This window comes from Balaenoptera ricei, chromosome 2, assembly GCF_028023285.1.
Source record: "Balaenoptera ricei isolate mBalRic1 chromosome 2, mBalRic1.hap2, whole genome shotgun sequence".
Classification (NCBI taxonomy): domain Eukaryota; kingdom Metazoa; phylum Chordata; class Mammalia; order Artiodactyla; family Balaenopteridae; genus Balaenoptera; species Balaenoptera ricei.
Genome location: NC_082640.1, coordinates 65800489 through 65823619, shown reverse-complemented (window position 1 = coordinate 65823619; position 23131 = coordinate 65800489). Strand labels below are relative to the sequence as shown.

Below are 23131 nucleotides of genomic sequence, written 5' to 3'. Positions count from 1 at the left end.
TCTCTTTTCCCGTTTTCTCAACGGCCTGAGGTATTATCCTACCTCAGCAGCTTCATGAGTAAAACTGGTACAATAATACCTCACAGGGACACTAAGAGGATAAATGAGAGGATGTGTCTAGCCAAATGCCTAGCACATAGAAGGTGCTGAATAAATAGTAGCGCCATTTGGGGTTTCTTCTTTTTGGAACGTGGATGGTGAGGTTCCACATTCTGAGACCCATCTGGTGTTCAGAGTGTGGGATCCAGAGCCAGACTGCTAGGTTCAAGCTCCACCAGTCATCTAGCTCGTAAACCTTGGACAACTTAGTTACCCACACAAAGCTTCTGTTTCTTCCAGTGTGAAACAGAAATAACGTGGGAACCTTTCTTGTGTGGTGGTTGGGAGGACTAAACGAGATAATGCATGGAAAACTCTTAGCTTAGTCCCTGGCAGCCAATCACTGTTCAATAGTTATTAACGAATCCCATTAAACGTGACTTGCCTAAAATCCCCCAAGGTTCAAGTGGATAAGCCAACCCTGGAATCTAGGCCAGTACCCCTTCTGCTCCACCCAGGCAGCTTCCACTGAAAAGGAGCTAACACTGATGCAGGGCCAGCTGCATCTCAGACACTGACATCAAGGCAAAGCACTTCACAGGGATACGACGAGGCCGAGGGGGGCGGGTAACTCTCTTAAGGTCACAGAACTAGTAAGCTGGGGATATGGGAGTCAAACTGTCTGACCTCAAGTCCCACAACCATTGTCCATACCAGTGGCTCTCAGATTCTAGAGTGCATCAGAATCACCTGGAGGGCCTGCTTAAAATCCAGATTCCAGGCCCTTCTCCCAGAGTTTTTGACTCAGTCAGCTGATGTAGGGCCTGAGAATTTGCATTCCTAACAAGTTTCCAGATGGTGTCAATGCTGCTGGCCCGGGGACCACGTCTACAGAACTTGGTCTATACTAAGCTGCCTTTGTTTGGTACGATTCATTGTGATGAAAGACTGTGGTGCTCTAACATCTGCACAAACTCTGCTGACCTCTCAGGCTGCCGGGAGCCCCAAGGAGAGCCCTGGGGCACACTCAAGAAATGTGTCCCTGTTAAGCTCCTCAGTGCCTCATGACACCACCCACAGCCTTGTCAGATGCACACAGATTTTGTCAGGCACAGTCTATGGGTTCAGAGCCAGCACTCCCAGTTAGGTGTTTTATTATTTATTCACTTGACAGGAAACATACATTTGGTCGTATAAAAGACCATGCTACTGGCTTAACTAGTTGCTGTTGTAGAACAGAACTCCTCTGGGCTTTCAAGAAGCCCTTGCATGGCCAACTGAGGATGGCTCAGTCACTGGAGAGAAGAACCCTGCCACGAAGAAGAGACCCACTGCCAGGCCCTCTCTGGGCAGCCTCTGTCCCACAGCCCTGCAGAGCCATTCACACACGTTGGGCATCATCAAAATAATGGTCATGCTGGGAGGAATGGGTCCTCTGAACTAGAAGAGGGTCTTAAAACCAGAGCATACCAGGCAATTCATATATATTACAAACATATAAATTAAGAGGTCTACACGTATACAAAATCTTTCAAAGGGACTTAATTTCACTCTATGTCATGCCAGGTTATTTGTCAGAACCTTGAAAACACAGGAGGTTTTCAATGGAGCTGGTATTAAAAATAGAAGGTATTTATACACAGGCCCTGCTCCTCTCGTGTCCACTGTGGAATCCTCTGGTGTTGTCAGGGCCTCTGGGCAACCTCAGCACCCCCACAGGCAGCCCATCTGCAGTCTGCATCTTCCGAGAGAGCAGGGGACTCGCTCTGGGGCTCTTCTCCTGCGTCCCCATCTCAGCCTGGCGGCGCCTCCGAACCCAGGGGCTGCCAGAGGGAGTGACGCTGCTGTCCGAGGAATAATCCGTGCACTTGCGAAAGCTCTCAGGACTGGCGCTGGAGTTCGGCCTACCTTCTTCGGCCAGTGGGGATTTTCTGGAAACGCCTTTTCGTTGAGCCAAGGGGCTGCTCCAAGGACTTGAGCACGGGGAGGCATTCGGGCTCAGAAAGAGATTCTGGTGGCCAGAAGGGCTGAGCTTGTTGGTGACTGCAGGTCGCCGGCCAGCCATAGGGGACGTGGGATTGCTCTCGGGGTCGGAGGAGCTGTTGGTGGAAGACTCATCCCCCACGTACTGAAGCTCCTCAACTCTCCTGTTTAGGGACTTGTTCAGGTGGATGCTCGAAGTGGGTTCTTCGTCCTGGTTCTTCTCTTTGGATGGTTTCTTTTTGGGTGGCTTCATACCAATCAGGACAGCTTTCATGCTCTCCCGGCCCTGAGATTCTGTGATCATGAACTCATGGGCTTTGATGGCCGCTTCCACCTCCTCGAACTCCACAATGGCGCACTCTTGGGTCCCCACCTGGCTGTACCGGCTGCTGATCCTCCGGATATCGGGGGGCAGCTCTCTCCCGGGTTTGAGGATTCGCACTGACGAGATGACTCCAAAGGTCCCGAAGAGCTTGAGCAGGTGTTCCATCACCTTCTCCTGCACCCTTCCATTCTTCTGGGGGGTGGCCAGGGCCCACAGCTTGGGGGACAGGTAGAGGTCATAGACCAGGAGCATCTTGCTGGGGAGGTTCTCGTTGGGGAAGAGTGGGACAGGGGTGGTCCTCCTCACCTTCCGGTGGTCCTCATTCAACTCGAGGGTCACTGAGTACTTCAAGGCATGTGCTGTGGTTCTCCAGTCCCGTGTAAGGTGTTTCACCTGAAGAACACAGAGCAAATCAGAAACAGTACCTACTGTCCGTGTCCTCCTGGTGTCCTCTATAATCTCCCTCCCTCCTTTCCTTACCCCTGGAACATCAGTATCTAGAATTATACCTGGTGTGTGCAGGCACTCAAAAACCTAGTGAGTGAACGAATACACTTTCTACAGTTACAAACAAGGCAGCACGGTTTAGAACAGGGCTGTCCAACAGATCTTTCCGAGGTATGGAAATATTCTATTCTGTGCAGGTTTAAAGGTTAAACCCGCAGGTTCTGGAACAAGGCTGTTGGAAACACAAATCCAGGGGCCACCTCTAACTGACATTAAGACCTGAAGAGTTATTCAGTCCCTCAGTACCTCAACTTCCTCATCTGTATAATGAAGACATTAATAGTGTCTACCTCATAGAACTATCATGAGGATTAAATGAATAAAGAAATATATACATATCTACCCCCAGACACACATTTTACATATATAAAACTTAGGACAGTGTCCAGCTCACAGTGAGTACTCAACAAATATTATGTGCTATCATTATTTCACATATGACATGCTACCATTTTGACAGGATCTGGAGATTTTAACATTCAAATCCTTCTCTGAAGTGGTGCTTCCACATTTCTGCATTCACGACACAGAAGGTGCCAAAAGATCTTTCAAGATCTCCTGAAGATGATGTGGGCTGTTTCAACTTGGAATTAAATGCAACTTGGGTGTCAAGGAGAATAAGGAAACGGTCCCTCACTCCTCCTCCTTTGGTGGAAATTGTGCGTATCAATGTTGCAGCGCATGGAAGCTATATTTATACTGTAAAACAGTAATTTTCGAGAGGCCCACTTCTGGTGAAGGGAATGCCATGGAGAATGAGTCATCCCGAAGAAATGGTGCAGGTGGGTGGGTAACCTGAGCCAGGAATGGCAAGATCACCCGGAGCGGAGCCAGCGCAGCTGCTCTGCAGACACACCCTGACACAAACAGGAACTTCCCGGAACTCAGAAGGGAGGGCTCCCAAACAGGGCCGGGTGGGGGGAGCCCTGGCAGAGCTCTGAGTAGTACCAGCAGGCTCCTGGAGAGAGGGCACTCTCCACTCTAGCCTGTGGCCTCTGGGTGAAACAGCCCAGACCGGGGCTTAGGGTATGGGAATCACAAGTCACCTACACACAGAATCAATGGGCTGATTACCGTGGCATGAGCCAAGGGCAGAGAGAAGCAGGTCCAGGCAAAGAGTTGGACTGCAGGTGGACAGGGTTAATGAGGGATCCAGAAAGGGTGAAGAAGATGACCACAGGACAATGGCTCTGTGGGGGTGAAACATGGGGGGAGAGGGTCTTCTCCATTGCCAGTCAGGGAGGGAGCACTCAGGAGAGGAGGGGAAGACTGGGCAAGGAGTGCCGGGGGAAGGCCAGGGTGGCCTTGCTCAGAGGGCCGGAGAAGCTGCTGGAAGGCCATGGTCAATCCAGAGAGAAGCGGGACCCAGTACCCCCTGCCCAGAGCCAGGAGTCAGGGCCACTGGGAATCTCCATTAGGTCTGAGCATCCCAGGCCTGGGTCTGTGAGCCTGGGGAAGGAGTGTCCAGGCACCCCCCTAGGAAGAGGAACCAGAGAGCTGCCATCTTTGTGCAATTACTAGAACTTGGTAAGATTTTCCAAAACTTTGTGGTGGCCCTGGTCATATGTGTTTCCTATTATGATTAGCAGGAAACGCTTTAGAATGAAAAGGGTCTTTGCTGTCATTTTGGAGGTGTTGGGGAGTCTGTGTCTACTCTGCAGCCAGTTTTCAACAGAGAACTCTCCTAAATAGATCCAGTAAGTGGCAACTTAAAAAGGAAAGAAAATTAGGCTCACTCTTAGGGTCCCTGGGGAGGAATAAAGGAATGTACAGGATGATTCCACTGGCTGCTCCATTTTGGGTTCCCCACCAGCACTTTCATGTGAGGGCTTGCTCACTGTTCTCTGGACATGTGTGATACTGTGATTGATACGAAGAAATATATATATTTGGGCTTCATCCCTGTTACTGGCACTGAGTTCCTGAAACCTCGGTAAGTTCCTGAGCAATAAGAGCACAAGGAGCATCTTTTGCTCTAATGAGGCGACTCTGGCTGGGCTCCTGGATGGGACCAGCCATGATCTGAAGCTTGGAACCTTTAGCCCTGACATTCTCCAGAAAGGGGAGAGGGGCAGGAAATGGATATAATAATATCCATATTATTATTATAATATAATAATTATTATTATAATAATTGATCATTCTATATGACAAAGACACCATAAAAATCCCTAAAGTACAGGGTTCGAAGAGCTTCTAGGTTGGTGAACACATCCTAAGGAAGGTGTCACACCCCAACCTCATGGGGACAGAAGCTCCCGCACTTGGGACCCTCCCAGACCTTGCCCTATGCATCTCTGCATCGGGTGGTTCCTCTGTATCCTTTATCATATCCTTTAATCAACTGGTAAATCTAATTAAGTCTTTTCCTGAGTTCTGTGAACAGCTGTAGCAAATAATCGAATCCAAGGGGGCGGAGGTCATGGGAACCTCTGATTTGTAGCCAAGTCAGACAGAAGTTGTGGATCCCTGGGGACATACTACTTGTGATTGGCATCTGAAGTGTGGTGCAGAACCCTTAACCTGTAGGGACCTGATGCTATCCCCACGTAGACTGTGTCAGAATTGGTTTAAACTGTAGGACACCCAGCTGGGTGTCGCAGAATTGCTTGGTATGGGCAAAAACCTCCCCCACATCTGGTGGCAGAAGTATTGTGAGGAAGAAGAGTAGGTTTTTCCTCTACAACACGAAATGCCCTTTCCCTTCTCCTGTACCTTGAAAACTCCTACTCATCCTTCAAGATCCTATTTCAATGTCACTGCTTCTGGGAAGACTTCTCAATTCTCCAGGCAGGGTTAGTTGTTCTGATCAATTAGCTCCAAGCAGTACTTTGTTCTTTCTGTTGCAGTACTTTTGATGGTCATATTGTGATCCTTCACTGCTCTGTGTCCCTTATTGGACTGTGCCAGGGCAGGGGGGAATGCCATGTTCATTTTGTATATCCTGTGCCTAACACAGCACTCAGCATACAGAGCATATATGTTTGATGAACGAATAAAGGAAAGAAATCAAGAGAAGAGGGCAGAGTATTCCAGCGGGCGAGGCAGAGAAGAGCTCCGGGAGGAAAGCTCTCCTCCAGCGCTCTCTGACAAAGCACACAGGCAACTTGGCTGGGACCCACTCGTTACACATCCCGTTATGCAACAGGCCACGTGGGCTTTTCCATTCTAGTAAATACACTTTCCCCAAGGGAGATACAGAGTTCTTACTCCAACCGGCCTGTTAACTCTTCAAGAAGCAGGGAATTCACAACCCAGTTGCTGGATCTATACAGCAGAGACATGCAGTAGATATCCTACATCTCCATCCCATAGATGAGGATGTTGGCATTACACAGCAAAGGCGGCTGGTGTCTTGGAGGAGGCTCATCTCCCAGAGCTCCTTCCTCCTCTTATTCAACTCAGCAAATGAAAAGCTTAGATTTCAGATAATTCTAGGCCTGGTCAGTGTCTCTCCAGGTCACTGAGCCCCCTGTCCCGGCACAGCATCCTCCTGGCCACCCACTTGCCCGGCAAGAGTGCCTGAACTTTGCTAAGAACAAGTAATGTCATTTCATAACTGCCACCAGCTGAGACTTGTCCCAACACCCAGGACCCTTTTAATAGAGTGGGAGGATATTCTTAAAAATGATCCTAAATCCCTTCTCTTGATCATTTCCCCCTTTTTCAGGGCTTGGAGGAAATAAAAAGTTGTTAGTCATCAGCTTTCAAGGGGGTAAAAAATATTGAGAACCACAACCCAAAGCGCCTCTGAAATCCTCAAAGCGGCTTCTGAGAACGAAGTCTCACCTTTTTGAAGGATGTGAGTAGCTTGACACTCACATACCCCAGCTTGTTCCTCCTCACGTGCTTCAGCAGGAAGGCGTCCTTCTCCAGGTTTTCATCAGAAAAGTAGAATTCGATCTGATCCACCAGTTTCTTGATTAACTCCTCGTCCGGGGGCTGCCACTCCTGCTCCAAGTCCTCATGCTCATTCTCGCCCCCACTTGTCGTGGTGCCACTGAGACCAGAAGGGGACACGAGGTGTTAGGGGTTGAACCGTAGCCCCCAAGTTTCGTATTTTTAAGTCCCGCCCCCCCATATGTCAGAGTGTGATGGTATTTGGAAAAAAGGTCTTGCAAATGTCATTAGTTAAAGATGAAGTCACCCCAGAGTAGGGTGGGCCCTAATCCACGCGCACACAGGGAGAACACCACGTGAAGATGAAGGCAGAGGTCAGGGTGATGCGGCAGAGGTCAAGGAATGTCTAAGATTGCCAGCCTGCAAACCATCAGAAGTTAGGGGACAGGCCTGGAACAGACCCTTCCCTAGCACCTCAAGAGGGAGCAAGCCCCTGCTGACATCCTGATCTTGGACTTCCAGCCTCCAGGACTGTGAAGCAATAAATTTCTGTTGTTCTAAGCCGCCCAGTTTATGGCACTTTGTTACAGCAGCCCTAGGAAACTGTAATGGGTCACGTCTGAACTGGGCTCCTCAGAAGTGAGAATCACATGGCCACAAGGGGAGAGATTTTTGCCCCCAACTAGCTAAGAAATCAAGCTTTCATTTTTTTAAAATTTAATTTAATTTATTTTTTTATACAGCAGGTTCTTATTAGTCATCCATTTTATACACATCAGTGTATACATGTCAATCCCAATCTCCCAATTCATCACACCACCACCGCCCCCACTGCCACTTTCCCCCCTTGGTGTCCATACGTTTGTTCTCTTCATCTGTGTCTCTATTTCTGCCCTGCAAACTGGTTCATCTGTACCATTTTTCTAGGCTCCACATATATGCATTAATATACGATATTTGTTTTTCTCTTTCTGACTTACTTCACTCTGTATGGCAGTCTCTAGATCTATCCGCGTCTCTACAAATGACCCAATTTCGTTCCTTTTTATGGCTGAGTAATATTCCATTGTATATATGTATCACTTCTTCTTTATCCATTCATCTGTCAATGGGTCAAGCTTTCATTTTCAACAAGAACAGAAGATCATTAAAAAAGAAAAACAACACCCTCTATTAACATTTATGTTGCTCTGCCATTGACAAGATGCTTTTCACACATACTCCTATTCTCCCCTCCCCACAAATCCCGATTTGTAGAAGATAGTTTAGCAGAGTAACTAAGAGTCCTGGTTCTAGAGTTAGGCTGCCTGGGTTTGAATCCTGACACCACCATTTATTAGCTGAGTCACCTTAGGCAAGGAAGTTCACTGCCATACTTCAGTTCCATTAGCTATCAATTGGGACTCATGATAGTCACTTTCTTGATAGACTTGTGTGAAGATTAATTAATTCATGGAAATATCTAGAAGAGTACCTGACATACCCTCAGGGCTCAGTAAGTGATAGACACACTCATTTGTTCAGTCATAAGGGGCAGATATAGGTTTCAAACTCAAGTTTTCTGTCTCCAAAGTCAGCACACATGACACCTTCCACATTTTGTTGGGACACTGCCGGAAATCTGGAAACAATCTCATTCACTGGGGCCCTTCTAAATGAACCCCCCTGCCCCCCAGCAGCTCCACCTGGACATACTTCCTCTCCCTCTCTCCGAGAATACTAGGACATGAGAACAAGGCAAAGAAATCCTGGGCAAAGCTTCTTTAGGAAGGCCAATCTTTCATGAAGATATTATAAATATCTTCAAAACCATAAATATTTAAGGAATTTGTGATTATCCACATCATAGTTGACACCATTATTAGAAGTTATCACAGGTGAGTTCCCTTTTGTATATTTAATTACCAAATTATGTATTATATAAATACTATATTTATTATTCTATAAAAAGTATTGGTTAAAAATTACTTCCAGAGAAAAGAAAAAGAACTACTTTCCTTTGTGGCAGTTTGATGTCTAATAACATTGACTATCAGACCCAGAGCCTCCATCAACATGTTCCAAGCAGAAAGAGCATCTCTTGGGACAGACGCACAAACCTAATCCCCCTAAAGCATCCTAGTCTTCCTAAAGCATCCAAGGTACCTCCACTCTGTTGGGAGAACTTGCCAGGCTCCCAAAAGGGCTCAGAGAGTTCATATAAATAACCAATTTTAAAAAAAGGGCTCATAAAGTAAAAGAACCTATGAATGTGACAGTTTAAAGCCGGAAAAGGCACATACATTTACATTCTTCAACTCCAGCAAAATGTTCACTGGCTCACAACCTTAAAAAAAAAGCAATTGTATAAGAGTTAAAATGAGAAAAAAAATCGAATATTCTGGCAGGAGAAAAAAAAACTAAATCTATCTCACAATTTTTCAAATTCAGAAATTATATTTAGCATAAAATACAGGCACTTGTAGATTTTAAAAATGAACAGTTTTAGTTATTTGCCTGTAGAGAGTCTGGAAATGGTTTTTAAAATACCTTACTGATGTCACAAGACAAATGTGTATGTACTAAAGGAAAAAAACAGTCTAAGAGACTAACTTTAAAAGTATGTTTCTTAAAAAGGCTTTTTAAAAATGGGATGATAAACTAAGGGAATATGTTAAGGCAGCCCACTAGATATAACAGGTCAAGTGCAACTTAAACAGTAGATAAGCTGAATATTTTAGAAGTCCCTAAAAGATAGCTGTGGCAGACACCAGTCTGACTCACCCAGCATCTAATAGCAAACTCTTTCTCACTTGCCCTCCTTTACTATGGAGGCTATAAAAACTAAATGCTCACTTTCCCAGTCTCTCTTACAGGTGGTAGCCATTTGTCATGTTATGGCCAATAACATACAAGTGAAAATCTCTTGGCCTTGGCCTTGCCCCTTCCCCTTTTATCTGTTTTGAGTGTGGATGTAATGGTTGGAGCTGTAGCAGCTATTTTACTACCATAAGGAAAAGGTCAGGAGAATCAGCTTGGCCTAATTTATTGACATTATTGGTTCTGATATTACTGAGTTGCTGAACCAACTACTATAACTACATACTTGCAGAATTATGATTATTACATGAGAAAGATAAAATCCTATTTGTTTAATTCACTGTTAGTTGGGTTTTCTACTACTTACAGCCAAATACTAGGACAGTAACACTACACTGAGAAAAGAGGTGCTCAAAACACGCCAAAGGAAAAGTGTCAGTGGGAAAATCAATGAAATGAAAAAGAAAATGCCAGATGGAAAGCACACATTTTCACTTTATTACAGAAAGTGTATACCCTAGATAGTAGTTAAAACGGATAGGTTGAATATACCAGATAAAATAACTAAGAATGCATAGGAAATTCTGGGCCCAGCTGACAAGTATGACAATAAATAGCAGGGGATGGGGTGAGGTGTGTGATAACGACCAGTGAAGAGTTTTGGGTGGACTCAGAGGTATAAGCAAAATGGCCCAACTTACTACAAATGGCTAGTATATCACAGGTGACCAGACCATTAAAGGGACCCACAGACCAGTAAGTCCTACTTCCAAACCAGAGCAGTTGCTGCCATCACTAAAAGTAAACTTACACACAAATAAAACATAATGGAAGGAAGATGATGCAACTTCTCACTTTCTCTAGTGCCTATTCTAGATCCTCCCATTCTTCCCAAGGTCAGCCACAGGAAGACTTTACTCCCTGCAGATGATTCTACCTCAGACTTAAGAAAATCAAGTTCATCCAATCAGACTTGCCCAGACCTTCCTCAGACTTGTTCTTGTGTCTGGATATCCACCAAAGAATTCGTTTGCTATATCTGGGCGCCTTTTCTCCATCTTGCTTTCTTGCCCCCGGCTGCAGGATGGGACACAGTTGATTACCTTCTTCTTGATATTCTCCCCCTGGGCTTATATGAGTTGTTCTTTTCTGGGTTTTCTTCCCATCTGACTGCCCTTTCAGGATCTTCTTCCTCCTCCCACTTTGAAATGTAGGTATTTGCCAAGGATCTTTCCTTGGTTCTTTATCCCCTGGCAACCTCTACACTTCAGCCACTGGTTGGCTCATCTGATTCAAGTCTGCCTCTCCTCCTACCCCTCCATCCTGCTCTCACTCCTGAGTCCAGTCCTCAGTTCCTAACTGCCTGCTGGACGTTTCCACGTGGATAGCCTGATACTGCTTCAATATCAATATGTCCAGAATCAAGCTGTCACCTTCTGCAGAACTCAGCCCTCAGGTAGGACCAAAGCCTAGGCCTGTTTACCAAGAGACATTCTACCTAGAAAGCTCATCTTCTTTTCACACAATCGCTCAGTAAATAATCCATAATGTGTTGGGAGGTGACTCTGTGTCAGTATTTGCACCTGGTGAGCAAATAACCAGAAATTCCAGAACAGGTGGGCAGTACTGGGAGGTAATAGAAAACCTCTGTGTGAGTGCAGAGGTGAGCTTCTTGCACCCAGAGGATCCCTGCCTCTGCATGGGTGCTGCCAGCAGCAACTGTGCATCTCCCAAGGGGAATCTTGGAAGATCAGGAAAGCCTGTTTTATATATGGGAGCCTGCTGCACTGTTTCCTGGTTCTTGTAACAGCCTTTGAACACAAAAGACCATGTAACCTTCACAAACATTAAAGAAGTTTATATTCTTTATATATGAACATTGACAACTTTTTGTCAATTACAACTATCCTATAATAACCACATTATCTTCCCTCCCATAATGTCCCACAAATGACTTTCCCTATACTCTCTTCTATGTGCTTAGACTCAAAGCCTAAGATGCATTTTTCAGCCTTCTCTTTGCCCCCACATTGAGTCAGTTATCAAGTGCTGATTTTATTCTGCAGTGTCTCCCATCTGTTCTCTCTCTTCCATTCCAACTGTTCTCGTTACTTCTCCCTCGGACCCTATTAATAGCTCATCAAAAAATAATTCTTAAAAATTAAAGTAATACATATACATAGAACCAACTGAAATAAAATAGTAGAAAACTTATAAAGAGAGCAACAATCCCCCTCTCCACTCCTCCTTCCTAGATGCAACCTCTATTCAACCATTTAATTCCTATGAGAGTTGCCTTATAGGTCTATAAAATAAGTTCATAGCTCTATGCATCACTTGCCAATTTCTGAAATTCTTTGTTGATGTCCTATTATACAAAAGAAGGATTTGGGGTCACTGAAAAGCCTCTTCTTTCAACTTTTATATTTTTATATTATTTTTGTTTTTTCTATTAGCCTTCTCTATGTGTTTTTAAATAATATACTTAAAATTCTGTTTCTTATTCCACCAACATTAAAAAATATTTCCCAATTCCTCACAACATATGATGTGCATATTATTACCCCTCCTTTTCCTTCATCTCTCCTTACATTTCCAACTTCCCAAATTTTATCAGATGTGCCTTTATTTCATTTTGTCATGGTTCATAATATTTACAGTCTATTCTGGAACTACTATTTCATGCTTTGTCTACAGATAGATACTAAACTCTGAAAGTCAATCAGTTGTAGGTCATTATTATTACTATATAAACATTGGTCACTGCAGGGAGAAGGCATCTGCTAAGATTACAGTTCTTTTCTTAAAATACTGTCAGCTGACTGACCACTTGGACTGATCCGCTGTGCCTATTATTTTCTATCACATTGTCTGTCTGTGCCTTTGTCTTTGATTTATATGCTAAGAGATTTCCTTGACATTATCTTCCAACCTTTTCCAGTGAATTTTTAAAATTTCAGTAATTATTTACTCTTTAAAAATTCTTTTATGTCTTCAGATTGTTCCTTTTTAAGAGCATCCTGTTCTTATTTTGTGGATACACTATCTTAAATTCTCTCAGGGTACTAACTGGAGTATGTGTAATTTTTAACAGTCTCTTCTGTTTCCAACAGTGTTGCCTCTGTATCCTCTGGGGTCAGTTTTTCCATTTAATTTTCATGTCACTGATTTTCTTCACGTGGCTGGTAAACAAGTCATCTTTTTCTTTTTAAAAATATTTTTAAAATAAACTTATTTTATAATAGTTTTAGATTGACAGAAAAATTGTGAAAATAGCATAGAGTTCCCATATATCCCACACCAGAATTCTTCTATTATTAATAGCTTGCATTAGTATGGGACACTTAATGAACTAGTATTAATACAGTATTATTAGCTAAAGTCCATATTTTATTCAAATTTCCTTAGTTTTTACCTGATAGCCTTTTTATGTTTCAGGATCCCATCCCACGTTACATTTATTCATTGTGTCTCTTTAGGCTCCTCTTTTCTCTTGGCTATGACACTTTCTCAGACTTTCCTTGTTTTTGATGACCTTGACAATGTTGAGGAGTACTGGTCAGGTATATTGTAGAATGTCCTTCAGTTGGGATTTGTCTGATATTTTTTTCATGATTAGACCGGGGATATGAGTTTTTGGGAAGAGGACCACTGATGTAAATTTCCATTCTCATCACATCATATAAAGAGCACATACTATCCAATGACTGATAATTGTGGATGTTGACCCTGATCATCTGACTGAGGTAGTGTTTGTCACACGACTCCACTGTAAAGTGACTCCTTTTCCCCCCTTTCCATATGGTACACCTTGGAAGGAAGCCCACACATAAGGAGTAGGGAACTACGGCTCCATAGTTATTCATTCTGAAGAATGAAGTCTGGGTTGCTTTTTCTTGGTGGTTTGTGAGGGCTCCCTAGGAATATGTACACTCCTATTGTTTTTCTTCCTTAGGTGGCGCTATATACATGGGTGGGGCATGCCAATTGGCATGAGTGAACTGGAAGGGAACCATTAAGTAGGAGCCCTATATCAGGTACCAGCTCTACCTTAGCAGCCCTAGATCACCACTTGGTTCACTCAATTCCTTTAGGAAATAATCTTGTTTCTTTTTTCCCCTGGGAAGTAAAGGGTATATTTAGAAGTAAAGGTCTACTACCTTTCATTGGCAGGTAGAGAGGCTGGGCAATTGTTCTAAAGGAAGAATTTAAATTACCTCTCAGATATTAGCATCCCTTTTCACTCTTGCCTCCTTTGCATATTTCCCAACCACAGCCTTTCTAGGGTTCTTTCTTCCCACCTCCTGTCACTTCCTGCTGTATTTTGGGCTACAGTCTCTTCCGTTCTGTGCCTTATTACACGTTTTCAAGAACAGCTATAAAATGCCACTGCTCTGCTTTGATACTAATAATGTTTTCTATTTCCTATTAAATAAAATCCAAAATCCTTAGCTCTTTATTCAGATTCACTTAGAATCTGGCTGTAACCAGCTTCCAAATGCATTTCTATTTCCTTGCAGATCCTTTGCTCCAAGCAAATAAAAGACTTATAGTTCCCCGTATCACAAGGTTTCTGGACTCTATGCCTTTGTGCATGCTGTTCCCATCTCCTTGAATGCCTTGCCCCTCTCTCTCAGGTCCGAATCCTAGTCACACATCAAGGCCCATCTCAAATGTAACTCTCCCAGGAAGGAAATCATTTCAACTTCTCCTAATACTTGCCTCTATTTGTATCAGAGCTAATTGTGTGCATATCTTATTAGTGCCCTGAACTCTAAGTTCTGGAAGGGTAGGATTCATATTGGTTTCTTTCATTCTACCCAGAGCCTCGCACATAGTAGGAATTTAAAAAGCATCACCAAGGTAAAGTAAATTGTTTCTGTATGGGCAAATCACACCTATCAGAATTCTTTTAGAGAGAAAGTGTGGTTCCTAGTGAATATGTTGCTAGTGGCCTTTCAAGAGGACTGTGAAAAAGTTTTACGTTTGCGTTACTGTTTTGCTTTAAATAAAGCATTATAAATTGGGAGTGATGATGAGTTCTTTTGTTATGACTGTAAACTTGCTAGAAATGGAAACAAAGCATAGAAATAAGGGGTACATTTCGAAACAGCTAATTGGGCTCCACAGACCAGGGTTGAAATATCTATTATATTTGTAAATGATTTGGAGAAATAAGGGCAGGATAAGATCTCCAAGGCTGCTTTTCTCATAAAATTTCAAGCTACTTTGGCTGTTAATTGAATGGTTAATCAGATGATACCTTACGAAGGAAAATACCCAAACTAAAATGGTGGAGTACTGAGCTCCTCACTAAGACTTTCAGTACAGAAAAATTTTGGGACTCATCATCTATCCTTGCCGATGGTCTAATGTATGTTGGTTGGGTCACCAAGGCCAGGAAAATGATGGACAGCAACATGGAGGATAGTGGACACAAAGGAGAAAATAACATTTATGAAAAACACTAGGGTCCAGTACCATTGTGTGAAGTTCCTTTTGACTCGTCTCTAGAAAAAGATAATGAATCTGAAAAGGTTCAAAAAGGCAACCAAATTGATAATGCAATATAAAAACATGAGGGAAGATTCAAAAAATAGAGGTTCAGGAGGACAGGTTGAAAACATATATAGGTATGTACCGACTCTGCAAAAGGTATCACGGGAACAACTACATTTTGGATGCTACTAGCAGAGGCCATATGCTATGTTTGGTTGGTCCATGGCTTCCTACATATTTATTACAGAGATCATGACCTTCCTCTCTAATCCTGTCTTCTGCCATGCTGTTCTGGCATATTTCCTAGGGCCTAGGAAAAGTACAACTAGTGGATGTCTCTCCAGGTCTACATAATGGTTTGTGGTGTGGAGCAGAGATAATATACACAAGGTACTTAGTTCCACATACGGCACATAAATGGCATTAATAAATGAAAGCTTTCATTATTATCATCCAGAACAGGGAAAAGATAGCCTTGTGCTATGGCCCTGTAAAATCACCAAGAGAAAGAAACCTAGATGTTTTTGTTTGTTAAATGAAGAGCAGATGTGCTCAGTGGTTTTATCATTCATACTAATATTTAGTATTATAGTTTTAAATCATTTTTACACACTGTAAGACAAAGCAAATAAGTAAATGTGTTAATGTTATTAGTAATCAAGATTTTCAGTATAAAAATAAAAGAAATAAGGCAAAACCCCTGAAATGTTAAATTTGAATTGGAATTATCAACATAAACTTATTTTTTTTAAATATATTTCTTAGCTCTGTCTATTGAAAGGGCCTGAAAGAAATGATGCTCCAGCAGAAATTAGCACTTTTAATTCCAGGTCTTGGTTTCTAAATACCTTCCACCTAGCATTTGAAAAACCAGGGATTCCTGTGGGAATGGAGGGATTCCATGACAAAAGTACAAATTAAGCCTAGAATATCTAGTATCAGAAAGCAAAGAAGACATCCAGATGGCCAACAGGCACATGAAAAGAGGCTCAACATCACTAATCATCAGGGAAATGCAAATCAAAACCACAGTAAGATATTACCTAACAGCTGTCATTAGGGCTATTGTCAAAAACACAACACATAACAAGTGTTGGCAAAGATGTGGAGTAAAGGGAACCCTCATGCACCACTGATGGGAATGTAAGTTGGTGCAGCCACTATGGAAAACTGTATGGAGATTCCTTAAAAATTAAAAATAGAACTACCATATGATCTAGCAATTCTCTCCTGGGTATTTATTTGAAGAAAATGAAAATATTAATTAGAAAAGATATATCCACCTCTATGTTCACCACAGCATAATTTACAACAGCCAAGATATGGAAGCAACCTAAGTATCCATAAACAGATGGATTAATGGATAAAGGAGCTGTGGTGTTGTGTGTTTGTGTATGTATATATATATATATATATATATGTATATATATGTGTATATATATATATACATACACACACACACACACACATATATACACAATGGAATATTACTCAGCCATAAAAAAGAATGAAATCTTCTCATTTGCGACAACATGAATGGACCTAGAAGGTATTATGCTAAATGAAATAAGTCAGACAGAGAATGACATATACTGTATGATTTTACTTATATGTGGGATCTAAAAAACAAATGAACAAACATAATAAAACAGAAACAGAGAACAAACTGGTGGTTGCAGGGAAGTAGAGGGAGGAGACAAATGGGTGAGGGAGATTAAGAGGCACAAACTCCCAGCTGCAAAATAAATGAGTCACGGGTATGAAATGTCCAGTGTGGGGAATAGAGTCAATAATTATGTAATATCTTTGTATGGTGAGAGATGGTAACTGGACTTATCGTGGTGATCACTTTGAAGTGTATAGAAGTATCGAATCACTATGTTGTGTAACAGGAACTAACATAGTGTTGGAGGTTAATTATACTTCAAAAACAAAGTCAGAAAAAGAAATCAGATTTGTGGTTACCAGAGGTGGAGGATGGGGGAGAGGAGGAGGAATTGGATGAAGGTGGTCAAAAGGTACAAACTTCCAGTTATAAGATAAATAAGTACTAGGGAAATAATGTGCAACATGATACATATAATTAATACTGCTGTATGTTATATGAAAGGTGTTAAGAGAGTAAAGTCTTAGAGTTCTCATCACAAGGAAAAAAATTTGTTTTCTATTTCTTTAATTTTGTGTCTATATGAGATGATGGATGGTCACTAAACTTACTGCAATAATCGTTTCACGATTATCATTATCTTGTACAACTTACACTTACATAGTGCTGTAGTCAATTATATCTCAATAAAACTGGAAGAAAATAAAAATAAAAATAAACTGAGGGGGAAAAGGCAAGGAAGTGCTCATTTCTGTTTGCCTTTTTACGAGGGACTCTTGTTCAATCCCAGATGATCAGGGAAAGCTCTATTTTACATACGAATGTCAGCTAATAAATGTACAAAGAAGGATAAAATGAGAAAATAACCAATATGTAATCCCCGATGAACTGACTCAAGCAAAGATCATCAGTGGATGCTAACACCATTAGGTGAAAGGTCGTTGGTGAAAGAATATTCACAAGAAGACCAGATGTTACTTGTTAATCACAACGGAGGGATCACCTAAACCAAGAAGTCAAATTTAGCGTCACTAATGGTGGATGCTGCCTGAGGTGATGCAATAAGTTTATGGCAGTGCCCAAAGAGTGTTCTTGCCAAAATGTTTAACTGAATCTAATCAAGCCTTCTGCACTAACTTGAGTTTATGGGAAACACATGGTACAAAGGAGCAAGTTACGCTAGACGATGAGAACATAACCAGACCAGTTCAAACTGTGAAACATTCAACAAGACATCTGGGCTCTTATCTAAAATAGGAAAGCATTAAAAAAAAAAGTGGGGATGCTCTAGATTAAAAGATTCTAAAGAGATATAATAGACAACTGTCTCCATCTGGGGTTCTGGTTTGAGGTGAAAAAGAAACAGCTGTAAAATACAATGTGGGACAATTGGGGGAAACATGAATGTGGAACTTGACTATTAGATTATTTTAGGGATTATATTAGGGAATTATTGTTAATTTTCTTAGCTGCAGTAGTAGTATTATGATTTTATAGGAGAATGTCATTATTAAGAGCTACAAAATGAAGTACTTAGGGTATAAGTCTTGCGTACAACATACAAATAGTTCAGGGGAAACCACACACATTATATATCCATCAAACAAATATGGCAAAATACTAACAACTGTTTAGTCTAGATGGCAGGTATACAAATGCTCAGGTTACTACTCTTTCACATTTTATGTCTGGAATTTTTTATGTTAAAAAGGTGAGAATAAAAGAAAAGACATCTTTTTAGTGAGCAAGATGGGGGTAAGACTAGAGAGATTGGGCTAGGTATTGGAGATATGGAGAAGATTAAGACAAGGTCTCTGCCTTCAAAGATCTCACTGTCTAGAAGAGGAGAAACACACAAATATTTCAACTTGATGGAGTGAGTGCACATTCATTCAACAATTATTTATAGAACACCCACTACGTGGCAGGTGCTGTGCTGGGCACTGAGGATGCAATGAAAACAAGGTAAGCGCGGTCCCTGAAGTCATGGAGCTCATATTCTTATGAGGGAGACAAAACTATAGAATTACAATTATGGTGTGTACAGAGTACTACAGCAACATGAAGAAGAGAAAACAAACTTGGCTTTGGGGTAGGGACTGAGGATGGTGGGGAAGACGCAGCGAAGTTTTAAGGCGACTAGAAATTAATCAGAGGGATCTGAGGTGGGAGCACAAAGACATGTGGACGCAAAACAGCACCCTGTGTTCAGGGACCTAGTGGGGGTCAGCACTGGGGGAGCACGAACTGTTAAAACAGGCAGGGAAGGAAGCAATGGGCTGAGGGACGATGTGGGTGGATACCCATCTCAACCAGCGGGTTTAGGAACCTGGGCTTCCTCCTGTAGGCTCTGGGAGCCCAAAAGTGTCCCACACAGGGTGGTGGCCGCTGCTGTGCCAGGCTGGCTCAAGCAGGGGACGGCGTGATTCTTGTTCTTGGCTGCACTCTCCTTGTGCTCTGGATGTTTGCCCGCTGGGCTCTGTCAGCTCCACCACCCTGAAGAACCCCAGGGATTCTTCTGGGGTCAACTCTATGCCAGTGGGCAGCAGGAAAGGCTTCAGACTGAATGCTCCATGAGACTCCAGCCCCTGGAGCTGGGAGAGAAGGGTGGCTCTGGGGTAAGAACCACCCCACCCCTGAAGAAAGGATCGTGTTCTTCTAGATCTCCATAGGGGTTCCCAAGAAATAAGTAGGGCTTTAATCCCTGCTAACTAATGGTACAATCTCAAAATGTAGTCCCCGGGATAGGGGACAGCTCTTTGCCACAGTTACAGGCAAATAAATTCAGCAGAATAAGCCACTCTGGACTATTTTACATGACCTCTGAAATGATTTGATTAAGCAGCTGCCTTCTCAAGATTGTGAGATGTCAGTGACTCAATATTTTTATACTTTCAATACTCAGCACACAGCTGAGTGAATGAATGAATCAGACTTTACAGTAAAGTGCTGATATTATGTACTAATCTCTCATGTCATCTGCTGTGGCCCAGCTTTCCTGCACTAAACCACTGGGCTGGACTTTCCTGCTCGAATACCTCTAGCTGAATGCCCTGAAACTCTGGGTCCTTAAATCTAGACCTCTTCCATTAGGGAAGGGTCAGGCAGTGAAGGGGAATGGCTCTGGCCCCAGGATCGTCATGCCCTTGAGTTGAGTGTTCGACCAATGAAGTAAATATATGCCTGCCAGGGAATAATCCTGCAGAGCTCTGACAGCTCAAAGCATGTGCAAAGAGGACTCTTAATAGGTGCCTCTTGGGATTTCCTATTATTTGCAAGTTCTGTCACTGCCCTACTCTTATTTCTATGGGTGCGCCATACTGCATCTCCTTTCAACAGCAGGAACAAAATCACAGTCCTGAAAGGCCTGGGTGTTAGTGGACACAAGAGTAAGGTGTCTTTCTGGCTGATAATAAAGCTCAGGGCCCAGAGGCGAGGTTAGACAGGGGGTTTCTTGTGCTAGACTACCCATTACCCAGGAACCCAACGCCAAGGCAGCAAGATGATGATGCAAGCTTAGAAGTCAGATGGGGAAGGGGCATGAAAATGGGAATCCCCCAGCAGGGGCGGATGAAGCAGCAAGCCCTGAACTGATCCCAAATGGGGCAGATGAGCTCTCTACACGGTGAAATCACTCCTGCTCGGATCCCCCAGCAGCAAGTGTCAGCTGTGCCTGGCCGGCCCCCCAACCCCATTTGGACTGATAAGCAGACAGGGAAATGACGGCAGTGAAGGCTAGGTGGGACCACCCTCATGGGGAGGTGGGCCGGCTTCGGAAGTGAAGGCTGGGCTGGGCTAGGCTTTTTGGAGGGTCCTTGGGTGAGCTCAGGGAAGGAGAGTCTCCCTCTGGGGAGGAGATGGCGAGGATGGTCCAGGAAGGACTTCCCCCTGGGTCCCAGAGCATGCCCACGTCCAGGCCTCTCAGATCCCCGCCGCCAGTTCCGAGAGCCTTGGTGGGGTTAAAGGCTGCGGACCCGGGCACCAACAACCGCCAAAAGCCAGTTCTGACTCCGTGGGACGGCCCAGAGCAGCGTCCCGGGCCGGGGGTGGGGGGTGACGACCCGCTGTGCCCGCGGAGTTGTGCTCCCCCAACTCGGGTTCGGCCGGGACTCGGGGTCGGAGGCTCCCACCCGGGCCAGGGCCCTGCCGCCGCGCTTACCTGTGCCCGCGGCTCGGCTCCTCCTCGCTGGCGCTGCCCCAGCCTGGGCTGAGGTACCGAGAGGGGTCCCCCGAGCGCCGCGCCTCCGCCCCCTCCTCCTCCTCGTCCTCCAGCTCCTCTACGTCCTCGGCCTCCTGGATGGCGACGCGGATCTGCACCGCGGTCTCGGGCCCGGACAGCGCCTCCTCGCCGGGCTGGGCCATGGCTCGCGGGCCGGCCGGGTCTGCGGCGCCGCCGGGTCCCCACGCCGCGAGGCCGAGCCAGCCGGGCGGGGACTACGGCGACGAGGGGCGGAGGCGACGCGAGCGGCTCTGCCCCGGGAAGGACGGGGGTCGCGGCGCCCCGCCCCGCGCCGCCGTCGCCACCACCCCGACCGCCTACCGAGCGCCAGCGCAGACGGGGTCGCGTAGCGGGAAGGTGCCTTCCTCTGCTCTCCTCCCGCAGAGGCCTGTCCGGGACTGATTCCCCGACCCCCCGGTCCTAACAGTGCGCGCCCGCGGCTCACACGGCCCAAGCCCGAGTGATGTGCCAGGGCTCCCTCCTCCCGCCCGCTCCTTTCCAGGCGGCCCCGAGGAGGGAAGGGGCGCGGCACATCTGACTTCACAGTTTGTGGATGACTCTGGGGGTGGCAGGCACAGACAGCAGCTTAAGGGGCTTCTGTGCCCCTTGCGCGTCTCCCCTTCTGACTTGCACAGACGACCGAAATCTCCACCGTAGGTCTCCATGGCATAAGCACCCTACACTGTGCGTCTTGTGACGTCAGGGACTTGGCTTTTGCCGTGCCTCATTCTAGTGGTTCCCAGAGTGTGGTCCCCAGACCAACAGCACCAGCTTTACCTGCGAACCTGTTAGAATTGCACATTCTTAGGGCCCACCCAGACCTCCTGATTAAGAAGCTATGATTCAGAACTTTGTGCTTTATCAAGCCCTCCAAGCGATGCTGAAGTTCACTAAAGTTTGAAATCCACTGCCCTCTATGCCTCTTAGAATATGCCCTGCGCATAGTAAGCATCCAAATATTTGTTGAATGAATAAAGGGAGCTATTGAAATGCCAGTATGCTTGAAACCCTGCCACCTTTTCACATTTAGCTTTATACTGAGTTCCATCTCAACCCTTCAAATGTGACCCAGAAACTAGGGACAGGGGCATAGAAATGAATAAAACTTCCATCTGCTTTCATGACGCTCTTGATTTAGCGCCTTATGCGTAATCTGTTGTGTTAATTTGCCACAGTAGGGCTTCAAAAGGATGGAACCCTGGACCAACACCTTTTGGCTCAAGAAATGGGGTCTTGGAAATCAGCATCCTTGTAAAAGAACACCATGCACGGGGCTCTGGGCACCTGAGCTGGGCCAGGAGAGACCCAAGGGGGCAGTAAGGACAGCCCCTCTTTTTAAGGTTTGACTGGAATCTGCATCCCTTTCTTTTTCAGATCTCTCTTTTGAAAGAAGAGGTCCTAGAATGAGTAAGTAAAGGAAGAGGTAGACCCTTGGTGTTCTGCCCTAGAACAGCTCACAGCCTGGAGTCTGAGCTACTAGGAGGAAGAGGCAAGAAGTCAAGAGGATCTGTGCCTCCCTCCAGGGCTACAGTGGTTATAGGACCTCTACACACCTGGCCCACCACTGCAATGAAGAGCAAGAGGAGAGAGATTTGCAAGCCCCTCCACGCCTCCTGATCTGATAATTTTAGTCCCTAAATTCACAAAACAATATGCGTCATCTCATTTAAACTGTTCTGTGTGGCAAAAACTACAGGGATTATTATCCCTACCCAGGATAATGGCTCCATTGGTACCAGGTTTTAATTTACGTAGAATTCATGCATACCTTATATCAGGGTTTCCAATTGCCTGACCATAAGAGTCCCCTGGGGACTGTTCTGAAAATATAGATTCCTAGTCCCCTATAGTTTGAAAACTGGAAGTTGGTGGGAGAATCTGATCTGCGGAGGTGTTTTATTTGGTTGGAGTTTTGAAAAAATAAATTGAATTTATATGCCCTTAGATCCAAATATTTCTACCTATGCTGATTCTGGTATTATTTATTTCTGACTCTGTATAAAGGAATTTTGGATCTAGGAAGGATGTTATACACCATCCAGCCCTGAGCTCCTCCTGTTCTGGATTGGGTACCCTCAAGAGTACAAACCTTTCTGCCAGGGCCCCACTGAGAGAATCAAATGCAAAATTTGCATGAAAATTTTAAGGCAACTTCACATTTGATTTGATTAGTTCTACCCACACACCTCATCATTTGTGTCACTGATGAAGGAACCAGGCCTTTTAAAGGGCCCCTTCTGGTTTCCAGCTCCTTCCTACACTGTGCTGTGGCCAGGGAATGAGGCCGCTTCCACCCAGGCCTGTGTTTAGCATC

The 23131-nt window shown here is 44.4% G+C and overlaps 1 protein-coding gene across 1 annotated transcript; it reads right to left on the bottom strand.

Moving 5' to 3' along the window:
* Positions 1-1182: 1182 nt before the first annotated feature.
* On the bottom strand, positions 1183-21429 carry LARP6 (La ribonucleoprotein 6, translational regulator). The gene is made up of 3 exons (XM_059912864.1): positions 20758-21429; positions 6644-6854; positions 1183-2740 (listed from the first exon to the last, which is right to left on the bottom strand). The coding sequence occupies exons 1-3, from the start codon at positions 20958-20960 to the stop codon at positions 1673-1675; spliced, it is 1482 nt and encodes a 493-aa protein (XP_059768847.1). The 5' UTR covers positions 20961-21429; the 3' UTR covers positions 1183-1672.
* Positions 21430-23131: the final 1702 nt, after the last annotated feature.

Bases quoted from the DNA above. Each gene is read 5' to 3' on its own strand.
- LARP6 (XM_059912864.1), bottom strand. From the start codon at position 20,960: ATGGCCCAGCCCGGCGAGGAGGCGCTGTCCGGGCCCGAGACCGCGGTG. The intron at 6,855-20,757 runs GTAAGCGCGGCG...TTCTGGTCTCAG, and splicing joins GAGCCGAGCCGCGGGCACAG to TGGCACCACGACAAGTGGGG. The intron at 2,741-6,643 runs GTGAGACTTCGT...TGTGTTCTTCAG, and splicing joins TACTCACATCCTTCAAAAAG to GTGAAACACCTTACACGGGA.